Here is a 16,961-nt window from a genome sequence, read left to right as displayed (position 1 = left end):
AGTTAAATTAATGTAAATTAGTTGAGGGCAAGAGAGTAGTAAGAAAATTATTCTTTAACTTGGTTTTAAAAAGCACTGACAACGTGCTGAATTATTTTCTGCATAGTTGCAATTATTAAAATTCATTTTACATTTGTGCACTTGCATATAAACGATATATACTGTATAGTTTAGTTTAGTTTACCACCAGATATTATGATTGCATATATAGAAATGCAAAGTTCTTATTTATATTACCATATACTGAATGTTTCCTGAAAACTTCACAACATTTGTGCAATTAACTTGTGAGTTACACAAAGTTCAATTATAGAGCTGTTTATATAGTATTTATGCATAGTATAGTTAAAGTTCGTTCTTTTTGCATTTCTTAATATTTGTTTATTATTTAACTTAACGCAATTTACAATTTCTTTTTTTATATTTAAAATTAATTATCGTTTTCGTACTTCATTTCTTTTTTTTTCTTTGTTTTTTGTTTGACATATAAATTAAACCGAAATACAAATAGAATTATCATCTTGTATGATCAATTGCAAAGTGTTGAAAAGTGTTTACTAAGTTTTTTTGTTTGTTGCTTCATTTTCTTGCTTAACAATAAATGCGGATGCACAAAACGGAACCCAGGGTTCTACTATTACAATAACATAATCAAATATCGGGGGCCTTAGGCTCAACCTGTAGCAGGAATACGCAACACGTTACACAATAGAGTGATGCACTGCACAAAGGATATATAATAAAGGATATCATTTGAGCGGCTAATTCCGGCACTCACTTTTTATTCAAGATCAGTTTTAAATTCAATTCCAAAAAGTGGCAGACAAGTTTTTTTTGTTCTGGAAATCTTGTGCGAGAAGTGAGAACCGGAAGAAGCCGAAAAATAAAATAGGAAAATTTTGAATAAAAATGGCAATAAAAGGGAAATCGTATATAAATAAATGAACTTCTTTCAAAATGTAGTGAAATGTTCTACTAGAATTTTGCTTTTTGTTTTGCGGTGTTTTATGTTCGATTCTCTGGATTGTTTTCAATTTGATTGCAGAGTGTTTTTCTTCGGCTAATAGAAATATTATTGTTGTTGTTGTGGTGCTATTATTATTAGCTGTTGTTGTTGTCGCTGCTGATGCTGCTCTTCCTCTATTCTTATTGCTCGCTTGCCGAGCTAACTGAAGAGGCACTCGGTCGCCTTCTCGAGGTTCCAGTTCTCTTTGGAGAGCACAGCGCGCGCATCGTGCTCATCAATGCCCATATCCTTGAGCCGTTGTATCTTTGAATCACAATCGGGATACGTATGCGGACCACCAGCATATGCGTTTGTCCAATGCTTCGCTGTGAGCAGAAATAGATCGTGCTTGTCCTTGAACTGATAGGCGACCACAGCGTCCTGGGGATCATCGGGTTCGGCAGCGGCGAGCAGCGCTTGCAGCGATAATAACACAGTGCGCAGTGTCATGGCAGCGGCCCAATTATCCTTGAGGATATCGAGACAAATGGCGCCGGTGACCGACGAAATGTTCGGATGCCAAATCCGTGTGATGAAGCGTACCTAACGAAAGAGATTAGCAAACTGCGTGTCTTGTACATTCTTGTAGACTTTACCTTGGGTGGATTGAAAGGATATGTTTCGGGCACTTTGATTTCTAGCACAAACTTGCCGCCCTCGTAGGGTGTGTCCGGTGGACCGGCAATTTCGCCGCGCAACTCTGTCCAGCTATCGTTAACCAGTTCAATTTTGATCGAGCACTGAACGATCTGCGGATAAGAAAAAACACAAAAAACGCCAAATCATTTTAGCGCCAAAAGCAAAAAAAATAGCAAAGTGCAGCAGGAGGCTTCACCTGGGGTGGAGAAGGGAGGAAGGGGGAACGTTGCACTTACCTCTTCACTGCGCATTACTTCTTTAAATTCGCGCTTGATACGTGATACTGCCATGTTCGCCATGATTATAATGTTTGTGTCTTCTAAATTGTTGTTGTTCTTGTTACTGTTGCTTCTTCTTCTACTACTACTGCAGGGTCTTGCTTCTTGTGCTGCTGCAGTTGTTGTTTATTATTCTTAACGTTGCGTAAAATAATGCACGTTTCTACCACGTTCGCTCGTTTTGTTTCTTGTTTGTTAACGTTTTAGACGTAAATTCATTTGCGACAGCACAATAAACAATAAACAATACGGGAAACACTTTAGTATTTCAATTTTTTTTTTTATTAAACTGGCACTTTTCTCAACACAATTTCGCACGACACAACCCAGGGCTGCCGTAAGTCTATCGATACCCAGTGACAGTCAGCTGCTAAGCAGTGTGACCAGAAGTTATCGCAACAAAATATGTTAGACAACACTACAAAAATGTGTTAGCATTGAAAGGCCGGCGCTGTTAACCGTTTGCATGTTGACCCGTTTTGGTGTTGCAAAGCGTCAGCATTAGCAATTTGAAAAGTGCGCGGGAGCTGCCAATAATGCGGTCTAAGTAAAGTGCTATGTGTAAACTGGTTTGGTTTTGATTGTGTCAAGGTATTTTCCATTACTTGCTCAAGGTCTCCCATTGATCCCTTTGATCCACAGAGCACAACAGTACAGCAAAGAAACGAACTTCATTTGACCTCAGGTAGATACTTCTGTTACCCGCCTTGGCAACCGTTTCCACTTACGTTCGCTAATGCCAAACTCGTTTTACGTCTTATAAACAAAAAACAAAACACGAGTTTTTTTTTTTTGATTTTTTTACTATGGGGTGGGCCGCTTGGTAACAACAGTGTCTAGAATAACATATAAACAGATCGGTAATTATGCGTCTCACACACATATTCAAATCGAGTCTGCTACTCGGATAAACAAAAACAAAACATGAGAAACATGTCGAAAATTATGCGTAGGCATCTTTTGAGTCGCGGAACATAACCCAATAAACAACTTTGTTGCGGCGATTTTAAAGTGACTGCTACAAATTTGCCAGAAGAGCAGTGACTAAGATGTTATCATAGTCGTTATCAGGAAGTCAAGAAGCATTTGTTGCTTTTCAGGCGACTTCTTTAACAGTTTGTGTTTATTTGTACGCTTCGTTTGTGTTTACTGGGCACGTGTTTCGTTTGTTTTCTTTCCACAGACGTTCGTCGGAGCTCCCCAGCTCCAAGCGCAGCAATGTCTTCTTGCCGGCAAACCAAACCCGCTTGCTCTTTCACTCTCTCACACAGAGATACACGCAACGCACACACACACACAGACCAACTCTCTCGCTTCATGTTTCTTTTGTGTGTTCTCTTTGTTGGCAGTTCAACTCCATGACTTTGCTGCGTATGAAATCATTCAGCTTTTGCATTTTCATTGAAGCGGCTGCATTGGGAAGTGTGTGAAATAAATAAAAATTCGAGTGAGTAAATCTAATTAATAAATGTTACTGTAAACGATCAATTTACTTTTGTATTCAATTTGTGAACAAAAACAATTGCAAAAACTGCCCATACTTCAAGTAAGTTGCTTTTTAAATTGCCCAAAAAACGTGTTGCGCTGTGTGTGTGTATGTGCGATTGAGTGCCTATGTGTATGTTTGTGAGTTTCTTATTGTGGGGCACAAAAAACGTGCGCTGTCAGCATACTGGAAGCCGACACGTGGTTGCTCGCCCCCAGCTCCTTTTTTTGATATTTTGTTGTTTTTTAAATGCAACGACGCCATTTGCATTTGCGTCAATATATGCACATACAAACAGACAAACACTCACATGCACACACTCACACAAGTAAACAGAGAGTACGTCAGCATCCGTAGGATTTTTCTTTTGTGTTTTCAGCATAAGTCTTTAGCTTTAGTTCATTTAAATATAGACACGCAAACAATTTGGCGAATCTTATGCGTTGACATTTCGTTGTTTCAAGTACAGTTGAGCAACAACAATGTCGACGACGAGCCCCCTTGGCAGGCCCCATTACCTTAGGCCAGCCTAACTAAATTAGCCATGCGAATTGTAAAAACCAAAAACTTTGCGTATGCAGCCCTCGTAAATGCAGCAAATCAGCTGTGCCATAAAAGAAAGCGAAAGAACGTGCACAAGAGCGAGAGAGAGAGAATAACTGTGTGTGTGAGAATCGTGGAAAAGCTCTTCTGGCTTCTATCATCTGTGTACGCTTGTGTGCGTGTTTGTGTATGATGCATACGCATACGCCATGTACGCGCTCAGTTTCAATTGCTCAGTCGCTGCTGTCGACAGCGCTGCGTTCGTCTCTGTTGTTCTCATTGTCTAATCAACTGTCATACTAGAAGGCACTCTAATAAATAAATATATTTATACACATTCATGCACATGAAAGAAACGCAATAATATTTGTACTATATAGAGACATTGTGTACGCTCTTTTTGCTTTTGCTCGTTTGCGCTCAATAAATTGTTTGGCCCGGCTGCCTGTCGGTGGCACAACAAAAAACTTAGTTACTCAGTCGTGTATTACCGTTAGCACCTGACGTGCGTCGTGCAAAAAAGCAGCATTTGAAAAAGAGTGGATAAGTTATAAACATTATTATGCCCGATACGAAATGTACAGAGCTCGACCAAAATGGTGCGTATCCCGAAAATTTTGTTTTAATTTTGCAACCTTGTGCATTGTCAAGGCTTTATGGTCATTTGCTGACCTTAAGAAATCAAGAAATACCCTCTTTCCCATACTAAACAAACAGCTGTTCGGTTTGTGTCGTGTTTAAAAGCTTTTTGTTTTTTTTTTCTTTTTGGCACGCGCCTGTTTGCATGCAGGCATATTTTATAGCTGCAGTAGGCAGTGAGAGTCAAAGCCTTTATCAGGCATTGCGAGCTTTCGGCGCTCTGAGCGTATGAGTGACGAGAGCGCGTGAAGAGTGTTGCCAGACTGTCACATTGGCTAAAGGATCTCTATTTAAAGATTTAAACAAACAAAAATTTACGCCACTTTTAGTTTTGCCAAATTTAAAGCAAACTTAAAAATAAATGGAGCATAATTGTGCATGACACGGACTTTGACAAAAAAGAGTATCCAATAGCATTCGACTTGATATGGTCGCTCTCACTCACACAGGTTGCGACAGCCAGCAATACGTCAAAAAATCACATGTCTGCTTTGGGGTGGCTTTGCTGCTGCCGCTGCTCTGCGCTCTCACTAGCTGTTGCTCTCCACGTCACTCTCTCACACACGCAGACACAAAAGCTTTTGCGCTGCCAACGACAGTTGTATGAATGAATATTTGGTGTTTGAGTGTGAGGAGAGAACGCGCTGTCTGCTGCTACGTCGCTTTGATTACATGCTCACAGACACGGTATACGTGTACTTTGTGCTCTCTTACAGATGCGCTCGCTCTCTCGCTCTTTCTTACGCTATCCCCCCAAAAAAAGAAACATATACATATGCATACACGTAGGCCACAGAGAGTGAGCGAGAATTGGCGGCAGCGGCGACGGCGACGTCGCTGCTTTTGCAAAAAAATTTTTATAATAAAAACTTGTACTCGTAGATTGTGTGATGCCAGTACGTTCTGCTAATCCGATACGCGCTAGAAGTTTGATCCGAGACAATTTGGAGAAACAGGCTGGTTGTCTAAATCTAATACACTCCAGAATGCCAAACATTAAAGTGTTTTCGGGCACCTCGCATCCGGATCTGGCGCAGCGTATCGTCGATCGACTTGGCATCGACCTCGGCAAGGTGGTCACCAAGAAATTCAGCAATTTGGAAACATGGTAAGTGCCCAGCACACATACACATACATATACAAAAGAACAAGACGAATAAACGGTGCTAAGTGAAAATAATGTGTGAAAATGTTCAAAGACGATTGAAATTGTTGTATAAATAAACAAATAAAAATGCCAGTGCGAAGTGCGTGTCCAGGAGACTTTTGGTCCTTGACATTCGCTGAAGGTTGACAGTGTTGTTTGTGGCCAAGAAAGTGTGCCAAAAAAACGTTGATTGTGTCTATGCATTTCTTTAAAACATTTTCCGTTTTTTTTTATATATTTTTATTGATTTAACAAGTGGACTGTACACCGTAGTCATTGGTCTCGGTCGCCGTGTGCTTGCCTTGTGTATGTGTGTGTACTATACGCACGTACACACACACAGTTGCACTCTGACACATGGACACAGGCACACACACACAGTGAAAGACACAAAGACAAACGCGTTCTGGCAACGTCGCGTGCAATTTGACTGCGAACAGTAATAAAATAATAACATTAAGCCCCAAAAATTGAAAAAAAAACAATAAGTAAAAGGGGGTCCCACATCAAAACATAAATTTAGTATCAATTTTAATTAAATTAGTTCCATGTGCTTTTTCTTCGCCAATCGCGACTTTGCCGTCTAGCTTCGGCTTGCTTTACACAGACGCACACACACATGCATACGTCTGAACTCGCACACGCATACAGTCATAGGGCAAGTCAGCTGCTGCTACAACAACAACAATAATAATAATAAAGTGTCTCTAGGCTGGCGCCTTATCAGCAGCCAGCGCAACGAACACACACTCACAAGCAGTTGTATAAAATGCCAACACACACACGAGCTGAGGCGAAACGAAACGAAAATTTTAATAAAATTAAATAAACGTGGAAAAATATACAAAGGAAATTAGCAAACAATTAGAGTGTAAGGCAAAATAGCAAAAGCTGGCTAAAGAACTGAGGCAATGGAAACGGCAACGGCAACTAAATTAGAGGTTATAATATAAATAATGCGCGCTAAGCTTTTTGACATGATACGCGTATGAGTATTGCATACATACACACCTCTTGCATTTGTGTGTGTGTATGAGTGTGTGTATATTATGCTCTCACTCACGCATGCTCACGCACACAGGCACAGACGAAAGGTAAACTCCAGACGCAGCAGACAACAGCAAAAGTAAACCACAACAACACGTCGCTGTCACGTTTTTAAGCAAAGAGAGCGAGTGACTGAGTGAGTGAGTGAATGTGTGAGAGAGCGAACACCAAATGAGAGCACGCGACTCGATTTCGACGTCAACGTCAACGACGCCCCCACATGTTTCATATGGCTGCGTTGCGCTCACGCGTTTTTATCGCTCTTTTGCTCTTTCTCGCTCTCTCTCTCTGCAGACGAATCAAAACCCGACCCCACGTGTGTGCAAAAGGCAGACACAACAACAAAGTGGTTGTGATTGCTGTCGCTGACGCTGTTGTTGTTGGCTGCGCACTTGTCGGCTTGTTGTGGCTCTTTCTAGTATGTGCTCGTGAGAGCCTGAGCAACAGTGTAACGAATATGTTGACAGTTAGGTTAGTTGTTGTTGTTCTTGTTGTTATTGCTGTTTCCCTTGCACTTTGACTTGATTGGAGCGCTAGCACATTGTTATTGTTGTCAACTAGAACAGCATGGTTCAGGCTATTAACAAGATTCGTTACGAAGGGCGCACCGATGACGTCATTAGCATTCATATCCAACAAATATTTCTGTCCCATTATGAATAAGCGCACGTTCGCAGCTTCACTATTCATTTAATAATGTAATGAAAATGAATAATAAAAATGAATAATAAAATGAAAGTATTACGAAAAAGTAGACCACAGATGACCTTGCGAAAGGCAACCGCCAATGCAACTTGTGTCAATAATATAACCCACAAAACCCAATGACCATCAATATAAAAGGTCGCAACACGCAACAAAACCAACCCACAACACATCATCAACAAGCAAATATTTTGTAATTGAAAAGTTTGATCGATAAGAAATTTGCGTGCTCATGCAAAGAGAGAATGAGGGAAAGAGAGAGACAGAGAGAGATAGATGAAGAGATTGAGAGAGAGCGGGAGGTCAAGGGGAGGCAGTGGAATTGGGAGCAAGGGCTAAGCTGATAAGCAAAGTAAGACGCAAGCGATTAAGATGCCAAGATATGGCATTTAAAACAAGCCACTAAACGTCGATTTATATGACTGATAGTGCCAAAAACTCTAGAAGAGATTACGCTATCTCACACACATACAAATAAACACGTACACGTGTGTAAACTTGTCAGTTGTCTGGCAGAGAAACAGCTAGTTAAAAATACATGCACAAAGAATAGATGAGGCAAAAAAACAAAAAATCAAAAAACAACAAAAGGCGAAACCAGCTGCTTTGAGGCAACGGTCTACCGGCAACTACTACGACATTGCGACAGCTGAGGAGAGTGTGGAGAGTGCTTGGCTCGCAGCCAATTTGTGATCCCGAAAGAGTCAAAGCAACCCTTCCCCCTCAATCCAACCCCAACCCTAACCCCAAACTGCTTGGCATTTGAGCAATGCCAGCGGCGAAAGTGTTTTCGAAAAACAAAAAAACAAAAAAGAAATGCATTCATTTCATGCATCGTCAACTGCAACTGCAACTGCTGCTAGCAAAAGTCATTGCAAAAAGTATTTTCTTGCATTTATTACCCCAAACACACAAAACGAAAAAATCGAAGCCAAACAATGCGGCGTATGCGTAATATTTTGTATAGCACACAGCGCCATAAAAAAGCAACAAAAACAACAAAACAGCTGATTGCTGCTCGCGTTGACGTTCACATTTTGTGATGATTCCGATTAGTTTTGCTCGTTGGCGCTAATGTCTGTTGGGCAGCAAAAAAACAATTAATATTCTGTGCAGCACGACATCACGACTGAAAATGTCCAAAATTTATCAATCGATAGGGCGCTACGTACGTTCGATACGTTCTGAATACTACGTTTTGTCGTTAGTCTCGTAATTCAATTAACCTTCACTGGCAATGACCAAGTGTGTGTGTGAGTTAGAGTGCTTCGTTTGTGTGTGTTTTGTAACAAAAGAGAAGAAAATCCAAACGTAAACACAACAATAAAGCGTCCATTTCTTTCAGACTTTTCCCCAGCAACACAGCAAAAGTTTGCTATGATATATGATATGCCGCAATGACAGTCTATTATGATGGATATTATTGAAATGCAGCCAAACATTTTTGTTGTATATTTATGTTTAGCTAGTCTGATACGATGGCCACTTTATTTATATCAAAAACTCAAATCTCGAGTGTGTCGAGTAGAGTTGCTATTATCGAATTTTGAGGGTGGGAAACTACAGAAAAAAGAAGTTGCTATTATAAAGTCTAACAATCCAATAAAATAGAATTCCATAAAAGGCATACGTCATAAATTTTATGAACTGAAACTGAGTCAATTGTGATATATCAGTGATTTTTGATCTTGGTTTTTTATTATGCGATAATAATGTCTATGAAAAGTCATTACCAAGCAGAAATTCTATATTTTTATATAAAGAAATACATTTTTTTCAAGCTGTAGCTATGAAGGCAAGCAGTAATCTAATCAGCCTCAGCTCAATTCAATGACTTTGCAAATGCTCTAAGACGCATCTGTAACAACTTTCATACACATCAGCTCAATAGAAGTCGAGTTCGAAGAGAACAAACTGATGGGCAAGGCTATATCGATTGAGTTACCAACGCTGTACAAGAATAATTACGTTTTATGAGGTCAAGAACGCCCCCAACTTTCAATAACGGTAACAAAACTGAGCGACAGTCAGTTGGAAATGCAAAAGGGTATTTAATGACGCATATGGGAGGCATAAAATGAAAGAAAGAAGCACGAGACGCCTTTCATCGCACTCTCTGCACACACACGCCCTCTATGGGGCGCACTTGCAAGCGTCAGCAGAAATTCAATGCAAGGATAGCTTAAGTGCGAGTTGACTGAGTATGTGTGTGGGAGCGTGTGTGTGTGTGTGAGTGTGGGTGTAATATGAGGGCCAATATTTGTCTCTAGGCATGTTTACACAAGTTCCAAGTAAATATGTGTGTAAGAATATCTCGTATGAGTTTCTAGGTAAAGCAAGACTACGACTCTATAATATATACATATATATGTATGTATGTATATTGATTTGTGTTCACATATCGTATCTTATCGTATCATATATACTCTATATGTAATGGCATAACGTTTTGAAAATTGTGCAATAAACAAATTTATCCAATTTCAGCGTCGAAATCGGCGAATCGGTGCGCGGCGAAGATGTTTACATCGTGCAGTCCGGTTCCGGCGAGATCAATGATAATTTAATGGAGCTGCTGATCATGATAAATGCATGCAAAATCGCATCAGCCTCTCGTGTTACAGCTGTGATTCCTTGCTTTCCATATGCCCGCCAAGACAAAAAAGATAAGGTAGGTTTGCCTTACATACATAATCCCGCCAACCGATCTTTTGTCTCTCTCTCCCTTTCTCTCTTTGAATATTTTTGATCTCTTTGTCTCTCCTTAACCTCAAAAAACATAATGCGATATACTATACACACACAATTTGAGAATATTTCGGACAGTAGAGCATACAACTGTCCACAGTTAATAACCCCATTAAAAAAAAACCAAAAAACAAACAAGAAACAAAATAATTATTCTTTTCAATATCGTATTTACCATGTACATACTTTCTATATATAACCCGGTTATCTATATAATAATGTTTCTCTCTCTGTGTGTGTATGTGATTTATTTTTTTGCATTTTGAATACTTTTTTTTGTTGTTCATTTCAATTTGGATTACTTTTTTTTATTGTTTTTGGTTGCAAGGAAGCAAAGCTGTAAAAAGAAAATTGCAAAAAAATGTGGAGAAATTTTCTATAATAAATATAATATTGTATTTTCTAGCAAATAATATAGATGATATATATGTACATAAAATCTTTGCTTTAATGAGTTGCTGCTGGTGCTACGATTTGCTCTACAACTCTCGCTCTCTCTCTCTCTCTCTCCAGTCTTTTTTGATTAATAACTCTCTTTCTTTATAACTCTCTACATCTCTTTAACTATGTATCTATATGTGCCAACATACGTTCTATATACCTATCTCTACTCTAGTTGCCGGGCAGTGAGGAGAAAGAGGAAAGCAAGAAACTTGCCAAGAAAAACTACGATTGGAAATTTAGGGTATTTACTTTCTTCATAGCTCCAAACTTAAACTCTCAACTCACATTTCATATAAATGGACTTAATTTTCAACTTGTTTTGTTTTTTCTTTACAACAAAAAAAAACATAAAGTTAAAGGGCAATTTCTCAACTCATTTAACTCATCCAAAAGAATTCCAATAAAAAAACAACTTGCAAACTTCCCTCAAATCTCAAATCTCTGGTCTCTGGGTTCTCTCTCTCTCAAAACGTTGGTAAAAACTTCCAATTCGGCAATTATTCAAAATTTGCAATAATACGAAAATTATACGCTTCTAATGTATCAGTTTTCTTTGTCTTTTTATGTTGCATGTTAAACTAACTACAGAATACGATTGTGAAAATCTAAACAAACGAATAACAAATGCAATGAGGAGATGCGCAAATTATGAAAATTTCACTACATTGTAAACAAAATTTTTGACAATTTTCAATCGACTAATTGGTTATTCAAAATGCAATTTTAAATATAATTTTTGTTTCTTTGCTGTCGGCGGCGCTTCATTGCAACAACAACAAAAAAAAGAAAATAAAAAAATTATATTAAATAATAAATATTTATATTAACACCGTAGACTATACATATAATATGTAAAATTATTCAACTATTATTAATTTTTGGTATCTCATATGGCGGTCTGCTCGTAATCGTTTCTTGTCTTGTGTTGTTCGTCTACTTCATATATACTGTGCCTAGTATATATTCCTATATTTAAATATATATACCCTTGCACGTTTTAGAACTCATAAATCATATAGAATTGGTTTAAAAAGAATGAATTGCTTTGACTATTCTATTTGATGTCGAAATCCTTTAAATATATTTTGTGGAAATTCTTCATACATCAAGATTATATAGTAAATATAATAATTGTTAAATTTGATAATGATCGGAGTCAATTTTTCTGAGTTAAGACTTTCTGTTATATTTGAACTCGAGTGCATATGAAGATATTTTTATGAAATTTGCGAACTGTAAAACTTTTTCAAAACCTATTGCAAGGGTATTAAATCTTCGGCACTCCGAAGAACTTTCGTTTATTGATTTTGCATCTTTTGGCACGTTGCACTTAAATTCTCCGCGATCAAAACAGTTTTTCACTTTTCCAAAAACAAAAAGTGGCTTCAACTGCTGATAACAAGAATTTCGCATAGCAACAGATTCATTGATTGTGATTTTCAGTTTTATTTACAAGCAATAATAATTGTATTTATTTTTCCATTGATAACCCATTATACTATACTTAGTTGACGTCAGCTTTTGTCCTATCGAAGGGGGGTCCATTTAATATGGCACTTGAACCCGAACCCGAGGTGCACAATTGTTTTTTTGGTTGCTGATTGACGATTATTGATTAATCTGTAAGAAAAGTGCATTGCGATGAACTCGAAATGCGTTTGTTTACGTCTCTCAAATTGTAAATATTTTTTGTGCGATTACATTTACAGATAGCGATTAGCATTTAAATATTATATATTTCTTTTTTTTTCTTGATTTGAACCTTGAGTTTATTTTAATACCTTGTTCTATTTTTTCCCTGCAAATCCCATTAACAAACAAAAATCCCTTCAATTCCTACCAGCTTTTGGTTTGATTTGATTAATCTACAAAACAAAAAAGTGAAACATTCTCTCAACTTTTCGTTTCTTCTTTTTCTTTTCATTTATTTATAAAAACCAAAAACAAATACTATACTTAAAATGTGCTTAGGAGTTTTCAGCCAGACAATATACTGTGAGTAGTTTGCGTCCAACTTTGTCGGGTCTTTAAAGCCTTGTAAATTTTTAAATAGCTTTGGGCAAAATTGTGTTTAAATAAAAAAAACAATCAAAATAAATGCTTACAATTTGCTCTTTTATTTTATATATATATTTTTTTTAACTGAAGAATTGCAGTTAATTTAATATGTTTGTTTTGATTCGTTTTGTTGTCAGTTCCACGTAATCGCATGAAAGTTATCGAAATTTGGCGACAAGGAATCGGCGCGATCAACAAAATTATCATAATTTTCCTTTGCACACTTTTGTTTTTGTTGTTGTTCTAACCGCGCTCTCTTCCCCCCCTTTTGTGTATCTTTTGATTAACTCGAGCGCACTCTCATTGGTCGTTTACACTCAAGCACACTCTCTTTTGTTCTCTCTCTTTCTCTCGCTCGCTCTGAAGCTCTCTCCAATCTTATTCTCTCCGTCTGTCTCTCTCTTTCTCGCACACTATTTGCAGTGATATTCATAGTGCACACAATTGTCGTTGTCGTTGTTATTATTGTTGTTGTTGTCCTTTGTGTTTGTGTCGCAAAAAAAAAGAAAATGAAAAATTCCGTGTCTATGTTTACCCATTTGGAACATATACGTAATATTTAAATGTTATATTTTAATTACAATTTATTTTTATTTCCACCATGGCCTAAAATCTCATAAAATAAATAATGTTAAGATCGCACAGGGAAAAATTACTAACTACGCTAATGTTCCATTATAATTTTCTCCTTTTTTCCTTGCTGGCCCATGCACAGAGCCGTGCGCCCATCTCGGCGAAATTGGTCGCTAACATGCTATCAGTTGCCGGTGCGGATCACATCATAACCATGGATCTACATGCCTCACAGATTCAGGTAAGCTTGAATTAAGAAAATATAACAAGTATTAAAGTTGCATTCGAGAGTGCTCGACATTGAGATACAGGGTATCAAAGTACTGAAAAAATAGTAAAACATACCAAAAGATATCGCTATATTTGTTATTGATATATACTTTGGCACTCAAAATATACCATAAAGTGCAAAATATAAAATAAACAGAATTTGGATATACTATTAAACGTAAAGTATACCATAACTTACAAAATATACCAAAAGTTATATTTCGCATACAGAATATGTATACCGATTACTAAATTTGGTATCTGGACATATTTTCACACCCAAAATAATATACCATAAAGCACAAAATCTACCAAAATTTATATTTCGCATACCGAATATATATACCGATATACTATTACCCTCAAAATTTGTCTAATATATTTAGTATTTACATATATTATTACTCTCAAAATATACCAAATATATACCGACTGCACCATTTGGTATTTATCTGTACTTTTACACTCAAAATATACCATAAAGTAGAATTCCTTGCAAAGAAATTGTCATCGGACAACTGCAGCCTGTTCTTGTCATAAACAATGATTTCTTAAGTTTTTTATCTGACAGATGATAACACTATACAAAACCCCCATTTGAAACCCATTAACGATAACAATAAGTTCTCTTTTATGGACACACAAATCACAAAATTTTGTTTATTTGAAGAAGTTGATACCAAAATGTAAAAGAAAAAGAGGAAGCAATGTCTCTGTATATAAAATTTTGGGTGTTTTTGATACAAGCTACTTGAGTTCTTCGGACTGTGATTGCATTGCAATAATGCGCATCGTTAACGTGGACAGATGACTCAACAATTGAGCAATGCGTTTGTCTTTATCAACGGTCACCGATTCGAGATATTTCACTTTATTCTTCAACAAGTTGATAAACTCAGCTTTGGTCTCATTGACCATCTTGAGTTCCTCGTATTTAGCCAGCGAGATTTGTTTGTGATCTGGATTGCAATCTCGCGGCGATTGAGTTTTGCGAGGAGATCGAGCATTTGATGCATTCGTTGGCAATCCATTGCGTTCCAAGTGCATCAAATGAAAGAGCAAAGCTCGTATCGCAGCCAAATCCCCAGATGCCAACTGTTCCAGCTCGGGACGCTTCAGATGCAGGCCAGTTCTTCGCAAGACCTTCAGATTGAAGATCTCCCAATTGAGTAACTTGGCCGCCAGATTGCCATGCGATGTGTAGTTCTTCATGTCGACCAACTTGAATAGAATGCTCTTAAAGAGCTGAGCCATGCGGACCACATCGGAGAGATCGCGTCGTGTTCGATGATTCAACTCGATGCGTTTGATTTTCAACCACTCATCGAGTTCCTTTTGCTCCTCGGCATTGAGATTGCGATTGTAGGTGGACATTGCAGTTGATAATTAGGATTATATATATTTATAGAATAATTTGTTTTGTTTTAAGATTTTTGTTAGTTCTGAAGTGAAGGAATATAGTAGAAAGATTTCTTTGAGCAAGTTTTTTATTTGTTTGAAGTGCTTTAGACAGTAAACTCAAAAGTTGCTAACTATATTGTGTTTCATTTATAGGGTTTCTTTGATATACCAGTTGATAATCTCTATGCCGAGCCAGCGGTACTCAAATGGATCAAAGAGAACATTCCCGAATGGAAAAACTCAATCATTGTGTCACCCGATGCTGGCGGTGCCAAGCGGTAAATAAAAACGAATATTTTCTTTGAAATTATTTATTAATTCAATTATTTTTTTATTTTAGTGTGACTTCCATTGCGGATCGTTTGAATGTTGAGTTCGCGCTGATACACAAGGAGCGCAAGAAGGCCAACGAGGTGGCTTCCATGGTGCTTGTGGGTGATGTGAAGGATAAGATTGCCATTCTGGTCGATGATATGGCCGACACCTGTGGCACCATTGTGCATGCCGCCGATCGTCTGGTGGAAGCAGGCGCCACTAAGGTAAGTCCCCCATTAACATCTATCATTATCCATAAAGATGATTATTGATTTTCTATTCTCTAGGTCTATGCCATACTGACGCACGGCATTTTCTCGGGCCCGGCGATTTCACGCATTAACAACGCCTGCTTTGAGGCGGTCGTTGTGACCAACACCATACCGCAGGACGGTCATATGCGGGATTGTCCCAAAATACAGGTAAGATTTGTAAATTGATTGAATTTGGTGTTTGTTTAAAGTAAATAAAACACATAATAGCTCCGTGAAAGTATCCTGAAAATTTCCTAATAGTCGGATCATAAACTCCCGAGTTTAAACGATTGCTAACAACTTTTTTTTTCTCTTTCAGTGCATTGATGTCTCGATGATGTTCGCCGAGGCTGTTAGACGGACACATAATGGCGAGAGTGTCTCGTATCTCTTCTCAAATGTTCCATACTAATTTGTTGAAATAAACACAGCTCAGCAACATTAACACCAACAATAACAACAACACCAGCAACAATTTATTAACAACAAGAACCACAAAAGTAATCTTCAAGCAGTGTTGCAAGCAAGAAAAGAAAAAAATTTGAAAGCATATATTTGCCATCATCATCGTTATATATTTTTTATTACCTATTAACTATGTAAACAATTGCAAATACAAAATCACTAATCGCCATTATTGTAATTATATTAAAAATAGCGTAAACTACACTCAACAACAACAACAACAAAAACTGCACACTAAATTGCCTTCATTTTTTTAACTTTTTTGATTCTGATTTCAATTTTTCGAAACGCATTTTTAGAAAAGAAAAAAAAAACTAACAAAATAAAAAAAAAAGAAACACACATAAAGATTGTCAACTCTTAGAGAGACCGTTAGTTGTATAGATTATATATATATTATCAAACACACACATATGCACACACACACACACATACTCACACACAAAGAATTGTAATTTTACACTGTGCAACAACTTTTTGATGATTCTTTAAAAACTAAAAGAAAAAAATATCGTCTTCATTTGAAGGCGAAAAGCAAAAGTTTCTCTTTGCAAGTTCAAAACAAAAAACCACTAAAATTTTAGTAAAATTAAGTAAATAAGCGATAAACAAAAAAAAACACACAATTGAAAAGAAAAAAACGTAGCAACTAGGCGTTTAAAACAAACAAAACAACAACAACAAAAAAACAACCAAACAAACAAAAATAAATAAAAAAAAATTAAGAAAACTGAGCTCACTTGTGGGTATTTATTTTATAGCTGTGAAAGTTAAGTATGAATTCCTTAAGTTTATATTCGTTTTAAAGGTTTAATAAGAAACTTAGAAGCATTTTTAAAACTTTTGTAGATTATTTGTTTCTTTAGTAAATATGTGGCTTTATTTTTAAAAATGATCATAATATGAATAATATCCTAATTCCTATTCCTATTCCTAATTCCTA

At 37.1% G+C, this 16,961-nt stretch overlaps 2 protein-coding genes across 8 annotated transcripts; one reads left to right on the top strand and one right to left on the bottom strand.

The window, feature by feature from the left end:
* Positions 1-578: 578 nt before the first annotated feature.
* LOC132789099 (ubiquitin-conjugating enzyme E2-22 kDa) lies at positions 579-2,264 on the bottom strand. Of its 2 annotated transcripts, XM_060796876.1 has the most exons (4): positions 2,091-2,264; positions 1,882-2,036; positions 1,603-1,755; positions 579-1,549 (listed from the first exon to the last, which is right to left on the bottom strand). In XM_060796876.1, the coding sequence occupies exons 2-4, from the start codon at positions 1,942-1,944 to the stop codon at positions 1,166-1,168; spliced, it is 600 nt and encodes a 199-aa protein (XP_060652859.1). In that variant the 5' UTR covers positions 1,945-2,036; positions 2,091-2,264; the 3' UTR covers positions 579-1,165. The 2 variants fall into 2 exon arrangements, with proteins under 2 accessions (XP_060652859.1, XP_060652858.1); XM_060796875.1 differs by having other exon boundaries at positions 1,882-2,264.
* A 1,015-nt stretch (positions 2,265-3,279) lies between these two features.
* On the top strand, positions 3,280-16,752 carry LOC132789097 (ribose-phosphate pyrophosphokinase 2). 6 transcript variants are annotated; one of them, XM_060796869.1, is made up of 9 exons: positions 3,280-3,370; positions 5,474-5,699; positions 9,978-10,161; positions 10,855-10,923; positions 13,456-13,554; positions 15,138-15,262; positions 15,325-15,523; positions 15,587-15,721; positions 15,873-16,752. In XM_060796869.1, the coding sequence occupies exons 2-9, from the start codon at positions 5,482-5,484 to the stop codon at positions 15,963-15,965; spliced, it is 1,122 nt and encodes a 373-aa protein (XP_060652852.1). In that variant the 5' UTR covers positions 3,280-3,370; positions 5,474-5,481; the 3' UTR covers positions 15,966-16,752. The 6 variants fall into 6 exon arrangements, with proteins under 6 accessions (XP_060652852.1, XP_060652855.1, XP_060652851.1 ...); XM_060796872.1 differs by having other exon boundaries at positions 3,310-3,370; positions 5,489-5,699; XM_060796868.1 differs by lacking the exons at positions 3,280-3,370; positions 10,855-10,923 and adding exons at positions 4,500-4,551; positions 12,654-12,677.
* Positions 16,753-16,961: the final 209 nt, after the last annotated feature.

Source organism: Drosophila nasuta, chromosome 3 (genome assembly GCF_023558535.2).
Source record: "Drosophila nasuta strain 15112-1781.00 chromosome 3, ASM2355853v1, whole genome shotgun sequence".
NCBI classification, from domain to species: Eukaryota; Metazoa; Arthropoda; class Insecta; order Diptera; family Drosophilidae; genus Drosophila; species Drosophila nasuta.
Note: the sequence above shows the minus strand (reverse complement) of the source record. Positions and strands in the feature narration are given on the sequence as shown.

What these genes read in the sequence shown, in the direction of transcription:
- LOC132789099 (XM_060796875.1), bottom strand. Translation starts at nt 1,944, where the DNA reads ATGGCGAACATGGCAGTATCACGTATCAAGCGCGAATTTAAAGAAGTA. An exon ending in AAGTAATGCGCAGTGAAGAG is followed by an intron (nt 1,756 to 1,881) that starts GTAAGTGCAACG and finishes TCTTATCCGCAG; the next exon opens with ATCGTTCAGTGCTCGATCAA. An exon ending in ATCCTTTCAATCCACCCAAG is followed by an intron (nt 1,550 to 1,602) that starts GTAAAGTCTACA and finishes CTCTTTCGTTAG; the next exon opens with GTACGCTTCATCACACGGAT.
- LOC132789097 (XM_060796867.1), top strand. Translation starts at nt 4,515, where the DNA reads ATGCCCGATACGAAATGTACAGAGCTCGACCAAAATG. An exon ending in TACATGCCTCACAGATTCAG is followed by an intron (nt 13,555 to 15,137) that starts GTAAGCTTGAAT and finishes TTTCATTTATAG; the next exon opens with GGTTTCTTTGATATACCAGT. An exon ending in GGGATTGTCCCAAAATACAG is followed by an intron (nt 15,722 to 15,872) that starts GTAAGATTTGTA and finishes TTTCTCTTTCAG; the next exon opens with TGCATTGATGTCTCGATGAT.